Source organism: Saccopteryx leptura, chromosome 8 (genome assembly GCF_036850995.1).
Source record: "Saccopteryx leptura isolate mSacLep1 chromosome 8, mSacLep1_pri_phased_curated, whole genome shotgun sequence".
Lineage (NCBI taxonomy): Eukaryota > Metazoa > Chordata > Mammalia > Chiroptera > Emballonuridae > Saccopteryx > Saccopteryx leptura.
The window spans coordinates 75,606,301-75,623,778 of record NC_089510.1 but is presented as its reverse complement, the minus strand read 5'-3'; the positions used below and the strand labels follow the sequence as shown (position 1 = coordinate 75,623,778).

At 33.7% G+C, this 17,478-nt stretch overlaps 1 protein-coding gene across 2 annotated transcripts in view; it reads left to right on the top strand.

Annotated features, from left to right (window-relative positions):
- PIK3CA (phosphatidylinositol-4,5-bisphosphate 3-kinase catalytic subunit alpha) overlaps nt 1-17,478 on the top strand; it is a 91,859-nt gene that overhangs the window by 52,216 nt on the left and 22,165 nt on the right. For both annotated transcript variants that reach the window (XM_066347898.1, XM_066347899.1), the window contains 6 exons: nt 556-984; nt 1,489-1,698; nt 3,349-3,599; nt 5,281-5,526; nt 6,245-6,330; nt 16,953-17,058. In XM_066347898.1, the coding sequence (XP_066203995.1) occupies nt 633-984; nt 1,489-1,698; nt 3,349-3,599; nt 5,281-5,526; nt 6,245-6,330; nt 16,953-17,058 (1,251 nt within the window). In that variant the 5' untranslated portion in view covers nt 556-632. The remainder of the gene's footprint in view (nt 1-555; nt 985-1,488; nt 1,699-3,348; nt 3,600-5,280; nt 5,527-6,244; nt 6,331-16,952; nt 17,059-17,478) is intronic.

Here is a 17,478-nt window from a genome sequence, read left to right as displayed (position 1 = left end):
ATTCCCAGCACCTAATATGGTTCTGGGGACAGATTTTTAGTGAATAAACAGTGCCATTTATCACTATTGTCTACAGTGCCTGGTAGAGCAATCAAATATAGTAGTAAGTTATCTGAGCCTTTTGATTCATTCAAAAGAAGTAAAACTTTTCCATCCCAGCTTCGGCTCAGTAAAATAGAAGAGAATGGTAGAGGTGATATGTGGTGGAAATTTTGGTTTCAGTTACAACTTAAATGTTCACTCTTCCCTTGGCCTCACTCTGTCTTGATAACCTAAATGTTTAAAAAAAAAAATCAAATAAAATGTTTTAAATGACTTTATTAAATATAATTCAAGTGAATTTTCTAATTTCTGCTTTGCCATCAATTCTTTTTCTTCCCTCACAATTCATTATTGTGGCCTAAGTTGGAGCAGCAGTCTCCATCAAAATATTTAAGATTATTATTATCCTAGTTAATTCAAACTACAGAAAATGAGTTTTTACATTTAATAATACCATAAATCTATTCAATAGTTGTTTCTCTTTTAACATACATTTTCCTTCTTTTGGTTTAGATTTCTGCTTTGGAACCACGCACACAGCTAATCCCTTAAAGTAGTTTTATATGTAGAAGTTGTAAAGGATCAGAACAATGCCTCCAAGACCATCGTCAGGTGAACTGTGGGGCATCCACTTGATGCCCCCAAGAATCCTAGTAGAATGTTTACTACCGAATGGAATGATAGTGACTTTAGAATGCCTCCGTGAGGCTACATTAATAACTATAAAGCATGAACTATTTAAAGAAGCAAGAAAGTACCCTCTCCATCAACTTCTTCAAGATGAATCTTCTTACATTTTCGTAAGTGTTACCCAAGAAGCAGAAAGGGAAGAATTTTTTGATGAAACGAGACGACTTTGTGACCTTCGGCTCTTTCAGCCTTTTTTAAAAGTAATCGAGCCAGTAGGCAACCGAGAAGAAAAGATCCTCAATCGAGAAATTGGTATGCTATAATTTTTTACTAAATGTCATTGTCATCCTATTCTAAACACAAATAACTGTGAAACTTTATTTCCTCCTTACTGAAATATTTTGTTTGAACCAGTTAATTACCTTTATAATCTTAAATATATAGAGTTTGAAATAAAAGTCATTACTAATCTAAAGTACTTTTTGACTATTGGGCTAAAGAACTATTTATAACACCTTGGTATTATTATATAAACTTTATGAAGAATCATTTGTGTGGTTGACTTAGATTTTTTATATCCCTATTTTCTTTTATTCTTTTAAAAATAATTGATATGAGTAATGTTTGCTGCCTTTGCTCCAAATTGCTGAATATGTTTTATTAAAAGTATTGGAGTTCTTGTCAACTCTTGCTATATGTATTCATCAAAAATTTTTTAATCCCAGAAAAACTTCTTTACTCTGTTGTGATCTTCCAAATCTACATGTTTATATTGTGTATTTAATAGACTATTATATTCTTATATAATTTTTTAAGGCTTTGCTATCGGCATGCCAGTGTGTGAATTTGATATGGTTAAAGATCCAGAAGTACAGGACTTCCGAAGAAATATTCTGAATGTTTGTAAAGAAGCCGTGGATCTTAGGGATCATAATTCACCTCATAGTAGAGCAATGTATGTCTATCCTCCAAATGTAGAATCTTCGCCAGAACTGCCAAAGCATATATATAATAAATTAGATAAAGGTAAGAAAATGTGCAGTCTGCCATAATTGGTAGACTTCTATGTGTGCCTATATTTTTAAAGTCTTTTTTATCCCATTTAAATGGTAACCTTCTTGAAATCAGGGACTGCTTATACTGACAAGGTATATAATTGAGTGCCAAGTACACGACTTGTGTACCATAAATATTTATTAATTGAATGAATTCTGTGCATTTAGTATTCATCCCTTGGTGAATTGTTTATCTCAAACTAAAGAACTCTGCATTTGAAATTCACTGCTATAGAATTACAGTTGATTATCTTTTTACAAGTAAAAACAAGTATAAATAGAAATATTTAATGAAATTTTAGAAAAGCATTATACAGTCTTATCATATATTCAAAGAAAAATAAATCTTAAATACAGTAAAATATGATAATATGGTCAACTTTTGACACAAGATATCAATTTCTAGAATTAAGTAAACATGAAAATATATAAACTATATTGTTTTTGAAATGAAAATGTTCAGGCCCTGGCTGGTGACTCAGTAGAGAGAGCATGAGTCCGGCGTGTGGATGCCCAGGGTTCTACCCTGGTCAGAGCATACAGGAGAAGCGACCATCTGCTTCTCTCCCCTCACTGTCTCCCCTTCTCTTCATCTTCACCTCTTAAAACCAATGGCTCAGTTGGTTCGATCATGGCCCAGGTACTGAGGACAGCTCAGTTAGTCCAAGCACATAAGTCTGAGGTGTTAAAAGTACCTAAGTACTCGAGTATAGGCCCCAGATGGCGTTGCCAGGTAGATTCTTGTAGGGGCACAGGCGGGACTCTGCCTCACTATCACCCCTCCTCTCACCTAGAAAAGAAAAGAAATGAAAATGTTCAAATATCAGTATTTTCAAGATAACAAAGTGAAGGTTTTTGAGATTATAGAATAGGTTAACACACACTGTTAAATATAAAGTTTTGTTAGTAGAACAAGTTGACATCTTATTATTTCATCCATGTTATTTATAGTAGTTTGATGCAATATAACATAACATCTTTATTTGAAATTGTTTTACTCTAGCATCTTGTTAAAATGGAACACTTTTTTTCATTTTCCCCCAACATTCTTTATAAAAAATTGCCAACATATAAGATAGTTGGAAAAATTGTACTGTGGATACTCAGACCATTCTGACAGTTTTAATCTTTTCATTTTGTCCTCCCTTTTGTGTGTGTGTGTGTGTGTGTGTGTGTCCCTGGCTTGATCTTAAAAGGAAAAAAAGTAAGAAAATCCCTCTTATTCCCTTTCCATTTTTCTCTCATTTTGATTTAGCATCTTTCTTTAAGTCTCCGTGAGTCTTTCCCATAATTACCAAAAACTTTTCCACTTCTAAACCTTCAGTATAACATCGTGAGGTTGTATCTATGAAGTATGTCCTGTAGTTTAGAATGGAATTATATTGGTCTCAGGTACTTGTGACCTACTAGTCACAGTTTCACATGCTTGCCATAAAATGTGAGATTTGGGCATGGTCTGGCAACCCTATTAGATCTGAAGATTTACCTGTATTTTATTAATTTGATTATGAGTCCATTCTTGATTATAGTTAAAGTAATGGTAGTACATACTTTTGAGATTTGTCTCTTGAAAAATGAAGTATATATAGTGATTGCATCTAATAATGTTTTCCTGTTATAGGGCAAATAATAGTGGTGATTTGGGTAATAGTGTCTCCAAATAATGACAAACAGAAGTATACTCTGAAAATCAACCATGACTGTGTGCCAGAACAAGTAATCGCTGAAGCAATCAGGAAAAAAACTCGAAGTATGTTGCTATCATCTGAACAACTAAAACTTTGTGTTTTAGAATATCAGGGCAAATATATTTTAAAAGTGTGTGGATGTGACGAATACTTCTTAGAAAAATACCCTCTGAGTCAATATAAGGTGAGTAACAAGTTTCAAATTTTTAATTTTAAATTTAAAAAGTAATCACATTGAAAACTCTTATCAGTATTTTTAAAACATACTTTTTGAAAAATAGAAAATAATCATAAGTTTATTTTTATATGGTAATTTTATCTCTGAGATAGATGACATTTAATTTGAAACAATAGATGCTATCCTTCCTTTAAATTTTATGTAATTAATATTTGGGGATCTAACTGTATATATATATGTGTGTGTGTGTGTGTGTGTGTGTAGATAAGCTGGTTAACATTTTTGCATTGGTAACAATAGTTATATCATTATTCAGGTACAAACATTTGATTTGGTGACTATTTAATTGTTCTATGAGGTAATATACAGTATCTCAGGTTTTATACATGCAAAATACGCCTCGTGCTTTTCTAGATAGCTCCGGTTCTGTAGTGGAAATTCTCTTATTAGCCAATGGGAATTTTAAATAATACAGAACTTGCACAGAAGGCTTTTCATGTGCCTTTTTTTTTTAAGGGATTTATTGTATTAAGTTGAATATGTGATGTAAGCAATGACATAAATGTGCCTCTTGTCATAAAAAGACAAACATAAAAACGTGGCAGTACACTATCCCCAAAATATGGGGTATTTCATGACTTTTATTTCCTCCCAAGCAATGGCATTAGCTGTAATTAGACATTTCAAAAAATCCATGATTTGCTATTAATTAAGATATACTATTAATGTTACCCTACTCTCTATTTCTATTCATTAAATAAATACAAGAAGCAACTATACTTGTTCCAAGCATATGCTAAGTCCTGATTTATAATACCAAGCAAGACATGGTTCTGGCCTTCAGATTGCATACAGTCTAGTGGACTTATGGGTAAGAAGATAGGCTATTATATTACTTTTTTTAACAAAACAAATGTTTCCCAAGAAATACTGTGACAGAAGAACAAGGGGGCAGCAACCCTTGGATTGGTCATCAATATGACTTAATAGATGCAATGATAGAAGCTTACTAAATGAGGTCACTTTTCCCTTAACAAGTGCAGTGTTTTCATAATGAGTATCCTCTGATCTTTGCTTTTAATTTTTTCTTACAGTTAAGGGTAGAACTATAGTGTCAAAAGCTGACCTCATTTTTTAGTTTTTTTGTACAGTTTATATTCCAACAGGGGCTTGGTTGAGCCTGTGCCATAACCTGACTCCTAAATGTTAGTTTTGTTTTTGTTTTGTTTTGTTTTTTAGAGAGAGAGACAAAAGGGAGAGAGATGAGAAGGATCAACTTGTAGCTGTATCATTTTAGTTGTTCATTGATTGCTTCTCATATGTGCCTTGACTGGGGGGCTCCAGCCGAGCCAGTGACCACTTGCTCAAGACAGTGACCATGGGATCATGTCTATGATCCCACGCTCAAGCTGGTGAGCCTACGCTCAAGCTAGTGACCTCAGGGATTCAAACCTGGGACCTCAGCATCCCAGGTTGATACTCTATCCACTGCACCACCACCAGTCAGGCAATGTTAGTATTTTAGACGTTAAATATAGCAACTGTCTAAGAAATGTGGTCTATGTTTGATTTTTTATTACCTTTGCAGTTTAATATGTAAATTCTCTTATAATACTCATACATGTTGCTTTTAAATGAAAAACTATATAAAAAATGGCTTCTCTCCATCTTCCTTAATCTTTTACAGTATATAAGAAGCTGTATAATGCTTGGGAGGATGCCCAATTTGATGCTGATGGCTAAGGAAAGCCTGTACTCGCAGCTGCCAATGGACTGCTTTACAATGCCATCTTATTCCAGACGCATTTCCACAGCCACACCATATATGAATGGAGAAACGACTACAAAATCTCTTTGGGTTATAAACAGTGCACTCAGAATAAAAATTCTTTGTGCAACCTATGTAAATGTAAATATTCGAGACATTGACAAGGTAAATTCATGTTGATGCTTATTATTTTTATATAAATTATTTGATATAAACTTGTTATTGAACTAAATCTGTTGACCTGTAGTATGTTTTCAAATGTCTAGAAAACCACCATCAACCTCAGCTATTACACAGCTTATTGTCCTTTGTCTATAATTCTAATATCCACAATTTTAATATTCTAATAGTTCTAATGTTCATAATTCTAGGCTCTTAAAACCAAAAGTTTTACAGAATTTGTCAGTAAAGCCTAACCTGACCTGAAGTGAGGTTTTCTAATGTCTTTATTTATCCCACTACTATAAAAATCCATGTATTTTGTTGCAGAAATGTTACATACTTACAAGTATTCTAACTTCTGATAGTATGAAGTAATGTTTAGTATATGTACCAATTTATCTTTCTAAAATATGAAAAACTCTGAATTCCATACCTTGTCTGAAAGTGAGCCTATATTGATTTATTTGTCTGATGTTCACCTGAAAACAGCAACAAATTTGCTGAATCTGCATCAGTATTTACTTATTATATAATGTGAAGAAAAGGAGAACTGAAAAGTTACATCTGAACAGAAACTTCTAATGGAGTCTCTCATTTGTATTAGTTACACTATTTTGATTTTTAATATTGGTTCTGTCTAGTATGCACATATGTGTGCATGAGTATGTATGTTACATTTGCATGTTTGTATATTTGTATACACATTACTTTTTTTTTTTAGATTTATGTTCGAACAGGTATCTACCATGGAGGAGAACCCTTATGTGATAATGTGAACACTCAAAGAGTACCTTGTTCCAATCCCAGGTAAGGAAGTATATGGATTTCTGCCTTCAAGAGTTACATTAATGTTTAACAATGTAATCTATAAAAGATGTAGTATAGCCTGACCTGTGGTGGTGCAGTAGATAAAGCGTCGACCTGGAAATGCTGAGGTCGCCGGTTCGAAACCCTGGGCTTGCCTGGTCAAGGCACATATGGGAGTTGATGCTTCCAGCTCCTCCCCCCCTTCTCTCTCTCTCTCTCTCTCTGTCTGTCTCTCCTCTCTCTCCTTCTCTGTCTCTCTCTCTCTCTCCCCTCTCTAAAAATGAATAAATAAAATAAAAATAAAAAATTTTAAAAAAAAGATGTAGTATAGTTTACATCATTAGTTTTATACAAGTTATATAAATTACAGACATTTGCATTTAGAATGTAAGGACTTTCTCTCAAATCACAAGATCATTTTATTGATTCTCTAAATAATTTTATTTGCAGAATTTTTCTGATTCTCTCTTCCCACTGTATTCAGGAGAGAACAAAATCTGGTTATAGTTTTGTACAGATGATTCCCCCCCCCCCCACCTTGATTCATAAACTAGCATTTCATTCTTTTCTTATCTGCTTTATCATTTACAGTAAGAACTGAGAGTTGGCAAACAACTCTAGGGCTAGATTTCCCTGGGGCAGTTCTCTGCATATTACTCCCAGTGATAAACATGACATTCAAATATATTTCCTAGGAGGACAGGGAGGTCTTAGGAACATTTTAAATTATTACTGCCTAGAAATAACGATGAAATAAAAAGTAGTATAATCCAGTAGTTTGCCATCCTACCATTTCTTTGCCTCTCTCTATAGAATCATTTGGGATAAGAGTTTACCCTGAATATAATAGAAACATTCTAAGAGAACTCAAATTGGTATTAAAGATGGATTTTGTGGACTAGCAATTGAGCTAACAGTGATTCATCCAGAAGTAAATTCATAATGAATTTAGACTGAATTCTAGGAGAGTCAAGAAAAAGTTTTGCTCTTATAATTTAGTTGCTAGAGAAGGCTACCATCCTAGAGGTTAGGTAAAGTTCAAAGAGGTAGTCATCTTCTCTACCTGGAGGAAGGGAAATAGTTTCTCACCGTGCCTGAACCATTAGGTCAGAAAGTACGTCATTCAAGTTAGAACTTACGCTGTGACAACAAACAAGCCCAAGGTCTTTTAAAAAATTTGATAGAATGAAAAAACTTGATTTCCCACACACTGGATAACTGTCACCGGTGAGTGGTGTGGTTGTACAAGGGACAGAAAAACAATATTGGAGAAATAAAAGCCAAATATTTCCAAATTTGATGAAAACTATCAAACCAGAAATCTAAGTTCAATAAGCCCCAAGCAAAAATCCCAAAATAATATTGGGCAGATTTATTCTAGTTGTTTCAAAACCAAAAAGTATACTATCTTTAAATAAGATTAAAATATCAAAATTTAGTGAATAGAAGCTATTTAAAAAGGACTTATCTTTATTTTTTCTTCAAGAATTCTCTAATCTAAAAGGTAAAATCCTCATGGTAGCAGTGTGAATGTTTAAGTAAAATTTTAAACTTTTCTATATTTACAAAAAACTTATTTATAAAAAAATTAGAGATAAAATGAAATTATTAGAAATGAACGTAGATTTTTAAAATTCTTACTGAGATTAAATGTTTATTCTAAATCAATCTGTACTTTCCAATGTACTAGACAAATTATTTTATGATTTCTTCATAAATGTTTTCAGTTATCTCCCAAAATCAATCAATTTGGACTATCTATATAAAACCATTGCCTAATAAAAGAAGAACTTAGTTGGTGTGTGCATGTGTGTGTGTGGATTTGAGAAGAAGCATGCTTTATTTGCATAGTACTATAAACAAGTGCATTTGTAGGATATAGCTCTCTTAGAAAGTATGTAGAATATTTCCCATTAACTCTGAGCAAGTCGGAAGATTTAGAAGTAATAAAAACTCTTAAGTACATTTACTGTGAACGTACTAAATCTTAGAATATTTTTTCTCCCTGCATGTATTGTTTCTTTTTCCTTTAGAATTCCTCCTTGCTAAGTTCCCCATTTTAAACATGTCTTCTCTGTTTAAATAGATCATATTTTTTATCTTCATCCATAATTGAGCAAAGATACTAGAATAAATAGAACTTACTATATTTTACTGATAAAGTTTTCTACCTTAGTTTGGCTAATTAAAAATAGAATTTTTATACCATTTTGTTTATTAAGTCTTATTTTACTTATAATTTAAAAAAGAATACAATTTTGAAGCAGCCATTTGAGTCGATATCTAGCACTGAGCTTTTACAATGGGATAGTTACTCTTCTAATTGATTTACTTCATGTTATCTCATGTAATCTTCACAGCAACTGTATGAGAGTAGGTACTATTAATCACATTTCCAAGACAAGAAAACAAACAAAGTGAGGGTCACACATGCAGTAAAATAGGAGAAACAAGATTCTACTCTAGCTTAGCATGCCTTCTGAGTTCATACTCTTAACCATTGCTATAACCTTTCAAAAAAAATAACAGCTATGTATTTTATTTGGCTCTTTACAGATATGCCCACCAGATATAGACATTATTTCACATGTAACATCCGGTAAATTGAAGGGGTTTTATCATTAAAATTTGAAAGAAAATGTATTATCACTTTTTATAGAAACTTTTTATTCTTTTTCTTAAGAATGTCATGTTTTATTACCTGGGAAATAGTTCTAAGATTCAAATATTTTCTGTTAAGATATCCTTCATTTAGGACTTGGCAGATAATAAGATCTATACTACACTAGTCGCAAGCAGAGACTAGAGCCTCTTCTTCCCAGCAAAAACAGGCTACAAAGTGTGGAAAGCCTGGGTTGAGAGGTCCAACTGAATGATAGGCGCTGAACAGTCACCTTGACAACAATTGACTCCCACCCCCGCCTGATTACACTGGAGGCCCTGACTGCCAGAGCCTTTCCCAAAGCCTTGCACTGAGTGGGGATAGAGTGGGGATTTCCCAGCTCTTTGAGCCTCTTACTCCCCAGGCAGAAGCAGTTGCAGCCTTATAGCTGGATCACCAGGCTGCTAATTCAGAAAGGGGGGACTAGGAGAGAGAATCCAGGAAAGCAAACTCTCTCATCGTTGGACCCTGCAAACGCCAACAAGCCTTGACTACCAGCAAGACTAAAGCCAATTATATGACATTGCCATAGAATCCCATCAACTGCAAATCCCTACCTAAGTGTGACACGGGCAGAGCCTGGGGTACAGAGTCACCGACCAGGAAGAGGGAGAGAAAAGAAAAAGGAAGAAGTTAACCTCTCAAAATCAAGAAAAATCCACAGACTTTACAACTTGTTCCACTAATTTTTTTTTTTTGTCGTTGTTTGTTTCTTCTATCTTATTGCCTTTATTTCCTCCACCTCGGTCCTTCTATTCTCTGCCCATCTTATGCTTCCCTTTTCTTGAACTACACTACCCATGAGTGTTACATTTCATTTCTCTTCTTCATCCTCACCCTCCTTTAAGGTTATACTCCAAAACACTTAACTCTCACTCTCTCCTCTTTTGTTTTTTTTTTTTGTCTTGCTTTATTTTGTCTTTTTTCTCTTCCTATTTTATTTCTTCCTTCGTTTTTCTCTTTTTCTTATTTTTTCCTTTCTATTCGTTTTTTTCTTTTCTCATTTTACTTTCCTCCCATTTAATCCTCAATCACGAACAAATTAGTTAATTTGGGACTCAAGGCTTTTTTGGCTTTATTTGCTTTTGTTTTTATTTTTTTTCTTGTTTGTTTATTTTTGTGGCATTTTGGGTCCTCCCATCCCAAGGTCTCCATTGTATTTAGTCTTCGCTCCACTTAATACAACAGATTTTTACTTATTATTTTTATTTTTTTTCTTCTTTATTATTTTTTTGGTCCTTTTTTCTGGTTCCCTCTTATCCCTCTCATTATATCTCTTAGTTGACCATCACTTACAAGCAAATCATCTTATGCTTGTCTAAGATTTTCTTCCTTTTTTTTTTTTTTTTTTTTTTTGCATTTAGTAGGTCCCTACTCCCTTTTTTTGCCCCTTGAACTCTTCACCCCAAATCAGGCCCTCCATTATAGGCACGATATTTCCCTGAGGAGGGGAGAGGAGGGAAAGAGAAGAAAGAAAAAAGGGGGAAATAATAAATTATTACTGTTTTTTTGTGTTGGGTGTTTTACCTTTTTTTTTTTTTACTTTTTACTCTTTATTAATTCTAATTAGTGCTATCAACAAGACCACCCTCAGATGCCGATAAGAAAGAGGAAATCGAATATTATGGATACAAAAGAAAGAGAGGTAACACAAATAGATGTGGAAAAATCTATGGAGAAAAGACTTAACATATTGGAAGCCTTGGAGCTAAATGACAGAGAATTTAAAATAGAAATCTTAAAAATACTCAGAGATATACAAGAAAACACAGAAAGGCAATATAGGGAGATCAGAAAACAACTCAATGAACACAAAGAATATATTACCAAGGAAATTGAAACTATAAAAACAAATCAAACAAATGAAAAACTCAATTCACGAGCTGAAAAACGAGGTAACAAGCTTAGCTAACAGAACAGCCCAGATTGAAGATAGGATTAGTGAAATAGAGGACAAACAACTTGAGGCACAACAGAGAGAAGAAGAAAGACACTCAAAAATAATAAAAAACGAGAAAGCCCTACAGGAATTGTCTGACTCCATCAGAAAGAATAACATAAGAATAATAGGTATATCAGAGGGAGAAGAAAAAGAAAATGGAATGGAGAATATACTCAAACAAATAATAGACGAGAACTTCCCAAGCCTGTGGAAAGAACTAAAGCCTCAAATTCAAGAAGCAAACAGAACACCGAGTTTTCTTAACCCCAACAAACCCACTCCAAGGCACATCATAATAAAGATGACACAAACCAATGACAAAGAAAAAATTCTCAAGGCAGCCAGGGAAAAGAAGAGTACAACATATAAAGGAAGGCCTATTAGATTATCATCAGATTTCTCAGCAGAAACTCTACAAGCTAGAAGAGAGTGGACCCCAATATTTAAAGCCCTGAAAGAGAGGAACTTTCAGCCAAGAATACTATACCCATCAAAGCTATCCTTCAAGTATGAAGGAGATATAAAAACATTCACAAATACAGAAAAGATGAGAGAATTTATCAACAGAAAGCCCCCACTCCAGGAAATACTAAAGGGGGTTTTCCAACCAGATTCAAAGAACAAAAGAAAACAACACCACAAGTAACAGCTCCACCAAGAACACAATAAAACCAAACTTAAACTGTGACAACAAAGGAAAAAAAGGGGGGAGAGGATGGAGATTAACAGTAGCAAAGGACGATGAAGTGCTGAAATACTTATAAGATAGGGTACTACAATGAATATGGTAGGTACCCTTTTCATTACTTAATGGTAACCACCCTTGAAAAAACCACCACAAAAACACTTGACTTAAAAAAGGTAGCAACAGAGGAAAGAAGTATGGAACATAAACAAACAAAAACAAATGATAGAAAAACAAAAGAGAAGAATCAAACTAGATACAAAACTAACAGAAAGCAATTTATAAAATGGCAGTAGGGAACCCACAAGTGTCAATAATTACACTAAATGTAAATGGATTAAACTTACCAATAAAAAGACACAGAGTAGCAGAATGGATTAAAAAAGAAAATCCAACTATATGCTGCCTACAAGAAACACATCTAAGCAACAAGGATAAAAACAAATTCAAAGTGAAAGGCTGGAAAACAATACTCCAAGCAAACAACACCCAAAAAAAAGCGGGTGTAGCAATACTCATATCTAATAATGCTGACTACAAGACAGAAAAAGTACTCAGAGACAAAAATGGTCATTTCATAATGATTAAGGGGAAGTTGAATCAAGAAGACATAACAATCCTTAATATATATGCACCAAACCAAGGAGCACCAAAATATATAAGACAGCTACTTATTGACCTTAAAAAAAAAACTAACAAAAATACAATCATACTTGGAGACCTCAATACACCGCTGACGGCTCTAGATCGGTCATCCAAACAGAGAATCAACAAAGACATAGTGGCCTTAAACGAAATACTATAACACCTGGATATGATAGACATCTACAGGACACTTCATCCCAAACAACAGAGTATACATTTTTCTCTAGTGTACATGGAACATTCTCAAGAATTGACCATATGTTGGGCCACAAAGACAATATCAGCAAATTTAGAAAAATTGAAATTGTACCAAGCATATTTTCTGATCATAAAGCCTTGAAACTAGAATTCAACTGCAAAAAAGAGGGGGAAAAACCCACAAAAATGTGGAAACTAAACAACATACTTCTAAAAAATGAATGGGTCAAAGAAGAAATAAGCGCAGAGATCAAAAGATATATACAGACAAATAAAATGAAAATACGACATATCAGAATCTCTGGGATGCAGCAAAAGCAGTAATAAGAGGAAAGTTCATATCACTTCAAGCCTATATGAACAAACAAGAGAGAGCCGAAGTAAACCACTTAACTTCACACCTTAAGGAACTAGAAAAAGAAGAACAAAGACAACCCAAAACCAGCCGAAGAAAGGAGATAATAAAAATCAGAGCAGAAATAAATGAAATAGAGAACAGAAAAACTATAGAAAAAATCAATAAAACAAGGAGCTGGTTCTTTGAAAAGATCAACAAAATTGACAAACCCTTGGCAAGACTCACCAAGGAAAAAAGGCACAGGACTCAAATAAATAAAATCCAAAATGAAAGAGGAGAGATCACCACAGACATCATAGATATACAAAGAATTATTGTAGAATACTATGAAAAATTATATGCCACCAAATACAACAATCTAGAAGAAATGGATAAATTCCTAGAACAATACAACCTTCCTAGACTGAGTCATGAAGAAGCAGAAAGCCTAAACAGACCAATCAGCAGGGAGGAAATAGAAAAAACTATTAAAAACCTCCCCAAAAATAAAAGTCCAGGCCCAGATGGTTATACTAGTGAATTCTATCAAACATTCAAAGAAGACTTGGTTCCTATTCTACTCAAAGTCTTCCAAAAAATTGAAGAAGAAGCAATACTTCCAAACACATTTTATGAGGCCAACATAACCCTCATACCAAAACCTGGCAAGGATGGCACAAAGAAAGAAAACTACAGACCAATATCTCTAATGAATACAGATGCTAAAATACTAAACAAAATACTGGCAAACCGAATACAACAACATATTAATAAAATAATACATCATGATCAAGTGGGATTCATCCCAGAATCTCAAGGATGGTTCAACATACGCAAAACGGTTAACGTAATACACCATATCAACAAAACAAAGAACAAAAACCACATGATCTTATCAATAGATGCAGAAAAGGCTTTTGATAAAATACAACACAATTTTATGTTTAAGACTCTCAACAAAATGGGTATAGAAGGAAAATATCTCAACATGATAAAGGCCATATATGATAAACCATCAGCCAACATCATTTTAAACGGCATAAAACTGAGGACTTTCTACCTTAAATCAGGAACAAGACAGGGTTGTCCACTCTCTCCACTCTTATTTAACGTGGTGCTAGAAGTTCTGGCCAGAGCAATCAGACAAGACAAAGAAATAAAAGGCATCCATATCGGAAAAGAAGAAGTAAAGGTATCACTTTTTGCTGATGATATGATCCTATACATCGAAAACCCGAAGGACTCCACAAAAAGATTATTAGAAACAATAAGCCAATACAGTAAGGTTGCAGGATACAAAATTAACATACAAAAGTCCATAGCCTTTCTATATGCCAACAATGAAATATTAGAAAACGAACTCAAAAAAATAATCCCCTTCACGATTGCAACAAAAAAAATAAAATACCTAGGAATAAACATAACAAAGAACGTAAAGGACCTATATAATGAAAATTACAAAGCATTGTTAAGAGAAATCGAAAAAGATACAATGAGATGGAAAAATATTCCTTGTTCTTGGATAGGAAGAATAAATATAATCAAAATGGCCATATTACCCAAAGCAATATACAAATTTAATGCAATTCCCATCAAAATCCCTATGAGATTTTTTAAAGAAATGGAACAAAAAATCATCAGATTTATATGGAACTATAAAAAACCCCGAATAGCCAAAACAATCCTAAGGAAAAAGAATGAAGCTGGGGGCATTACAATACCTGACTTTAAACTATATTATAGGGGCACGATAATCAAAACAGCATGGTATTGGCAGAAAAATAGACACTCAGACCAATGGAACAGAATAGAAAGCCCAGAAATAAAACCACATATATATGGTCAAATAATCTTTGATAAAGGGGCCAACAACACACAATGGAGAAAAGAAAGCCTCTTCAACAAATGGTGTTGGGAAAACTGGAAAGCCACATGCAAAAGAATGAAACTCGACTACAGCCTGTCCCCGTGTACTAAAATTAATTCAAAATGGATCAAAGACCTAAATATAAGACCTGAAACAATAAAGTACATAGAAGAAGACATAGGTACTAAAATCATGGACCTGGGTTTTAAAGAACATTTTATGAACTTGACTCCAATGGCAAGAGAAGTGAAGGCAAAGATAAATGAATGGGACTACATCAGAATAAAAAGATTTTGCTCAGCAAGAGAAACTGATATAAAAATAAACAGACAGCCAACTAAATGGGAAATGATATTTTCAAACAACAGCTCAGATAAGGGCCTAATATCCAAAATTTACAAAGAACTCATAAAACTCAACAACAAACAAACAAACAATCCATTAAAAAAATGGGAAGAGGACATGAACAGACACTTCTCCCAGGAAGAGATACAAATGGCCAACAGATATATGAAAAGATGCTCAGCTTCATTAGTTATTAGAGAAATGCAAATCAAAACTACAATGAGATACCACCTCACTCCTGTTAGATTAGCTATTATCAACAAGACGGGTAATAGCAAATGTTGGAGAGGCTGTGGAGAAAAAGGAACCCTCATTCACTGTTGGTGGGACTGTAAAGTAGTACAACCATTATGGAGGAAAGTATGGTGGTTCCTCAAAAAACTGCAAATAGAACTACCTTATGACCCAGCAATCCCTCTACTGGGTATATACCCCAAAACCTCAGAAACATTGATACGTGAAGACACATGTAGCCCCATGTTCATTGCAGCACTGTTCACAGTGGCCAAGACATGGAAACAACCAAAAAGCCCTTCAATAGAAGGCTGGATAAAGAAGATGTGGCACATATACACTATGGAATACTACTCAGCCATAAGAAATGATGACATCAGATCATTTACAGCAAAATGGTGGGATCTTGATAACATTATAAGGAGTGAAATAAGTAAATCAGAAAAAAACAAGAACTACATGATTCCATACATTGGTGGAACATAAAAATGAGACTAAGAGACATGGACAAGAGTGTGGTGGTTACCAAGGGTGGGGGGAGGGAGGACATGGGAGGGAGGGAGGGAGAGAGTTAGGGGGAGGGGGAGGGGCACAGAGAACTAGATAGAGGGTGGCGGAGGACAGTCTGACTTTGGGCGAGGGGTTTGCAACATAATTTAATGACAAAATAACCTAGACATGTTTTCTTTGAATATATGTACCCTGATTTATTAATGTCATCCCATTACCATTAATAAAAATTTATTATATAAAAAAAAGATATCCTTCATTTTATTTAATACTGATTCATTTAAATGAATAAAACTGCATTATGTATAGAAGTAATTAAATGTTATGATCATAATAGGAAATTTTATTTTATCTTATTTAGTTTCCCTTTTTTATTTGCCTTTCTTATAAGCTTGTTTATTTTTTAAGTATATAGCACAAATTCACAAAAATATACAACCATCATTGCACAGTTCAGTGAGTTATCACAAAGTGAATACCCACATAACCCCTACACTGGCCAAGAAATAGAAGTTACCAGTATTCTAAAAGCCCCTCCTCGTATCCCCTCCCAGTCCGTTAATCTTCTCTCCTCCCTAAAGGTAACTACTAGCTTTCTAACACTATTGGTTAGTTTTGGCTTTTTCAATTTTATATAAATTGAAGACTCAGTGTGTCTTTTTTGTGAGAAACTGGTATTCATTTCCATCACTGTGTATTCCATTTATCTATTCTACTATTAGACATTAAGATTGTTTGCAGTTTTGGGATATTGTAAATAATTCTATTAGCATTCTATGCACAAATGCACACATTTCTTTGATTTTATACTTAGAGGTAGAGCTGAGTCATAGGTGAGTTTTAGTAGATTATACTTTCTGAATTGGTTGTATAAATTATACCCCCCCAGCAGCATAGATTTCCTGTTACTACACATTCTAACCACTCCTTGATATCATCAATCTTTATAGTTTTAGCCATGCTCTTATATAGTAATAGCTCCACATTTTATTTTGCATTTTTTGATGACAAATGATATTGGCTCATTTTCCTGTTTATTGGCCATTTGATTATGATCTTGTGATATGTCTGTTCCATTCAATCTCTGGCCTGTTTTTTCATTTTATTTATTTTTTTCTTGATGGCTTGTAGGATTCATTTATATTCTCTGCATAAACTCTGCTTTTGGTAAATTCTTTTTTTCTTAATTTGACATAGGTGGAATGAATGGCTAAATTATGACATATACATTCCTGATCTTCCTCGTGCTGCTCGGCTTTGCCTTTCCATTTGTTCTGTTAAAGGTCGAAAGGGTGCTAAAGAGGTAAAAGTATTTTAGAAGAAACCATTATATTTACCTTCAGGAATTTGTAATTATACTACTTACTGAATTTTAATCAAGAAATAGATATTATTTTTCATCTAAAATAAATATTTTTTAAAATTTTAATAAATAAATGTATCATAGAAGAATACCTTGGAGAGAGCTTCCAGAATTTATTTTTGATGAGTATGTTTTGATGTCATACTGATACAATTTTTTGAACATGCAAAGTGACTACACAAATACTATTAAGTAATTACATGGAAATGGCTGTCTTGCTTGCTTTGGTTTGTATTTCCTAATAATAATTAGAGAAAATACTTGTGACTTCAATTGGGAAAAAGGAAAGTGAGTTACTTATTCTTTGAAAAACTTAATATGGCTTGTTATACACATTATTAGGGAGGGAGTTGTTGAATT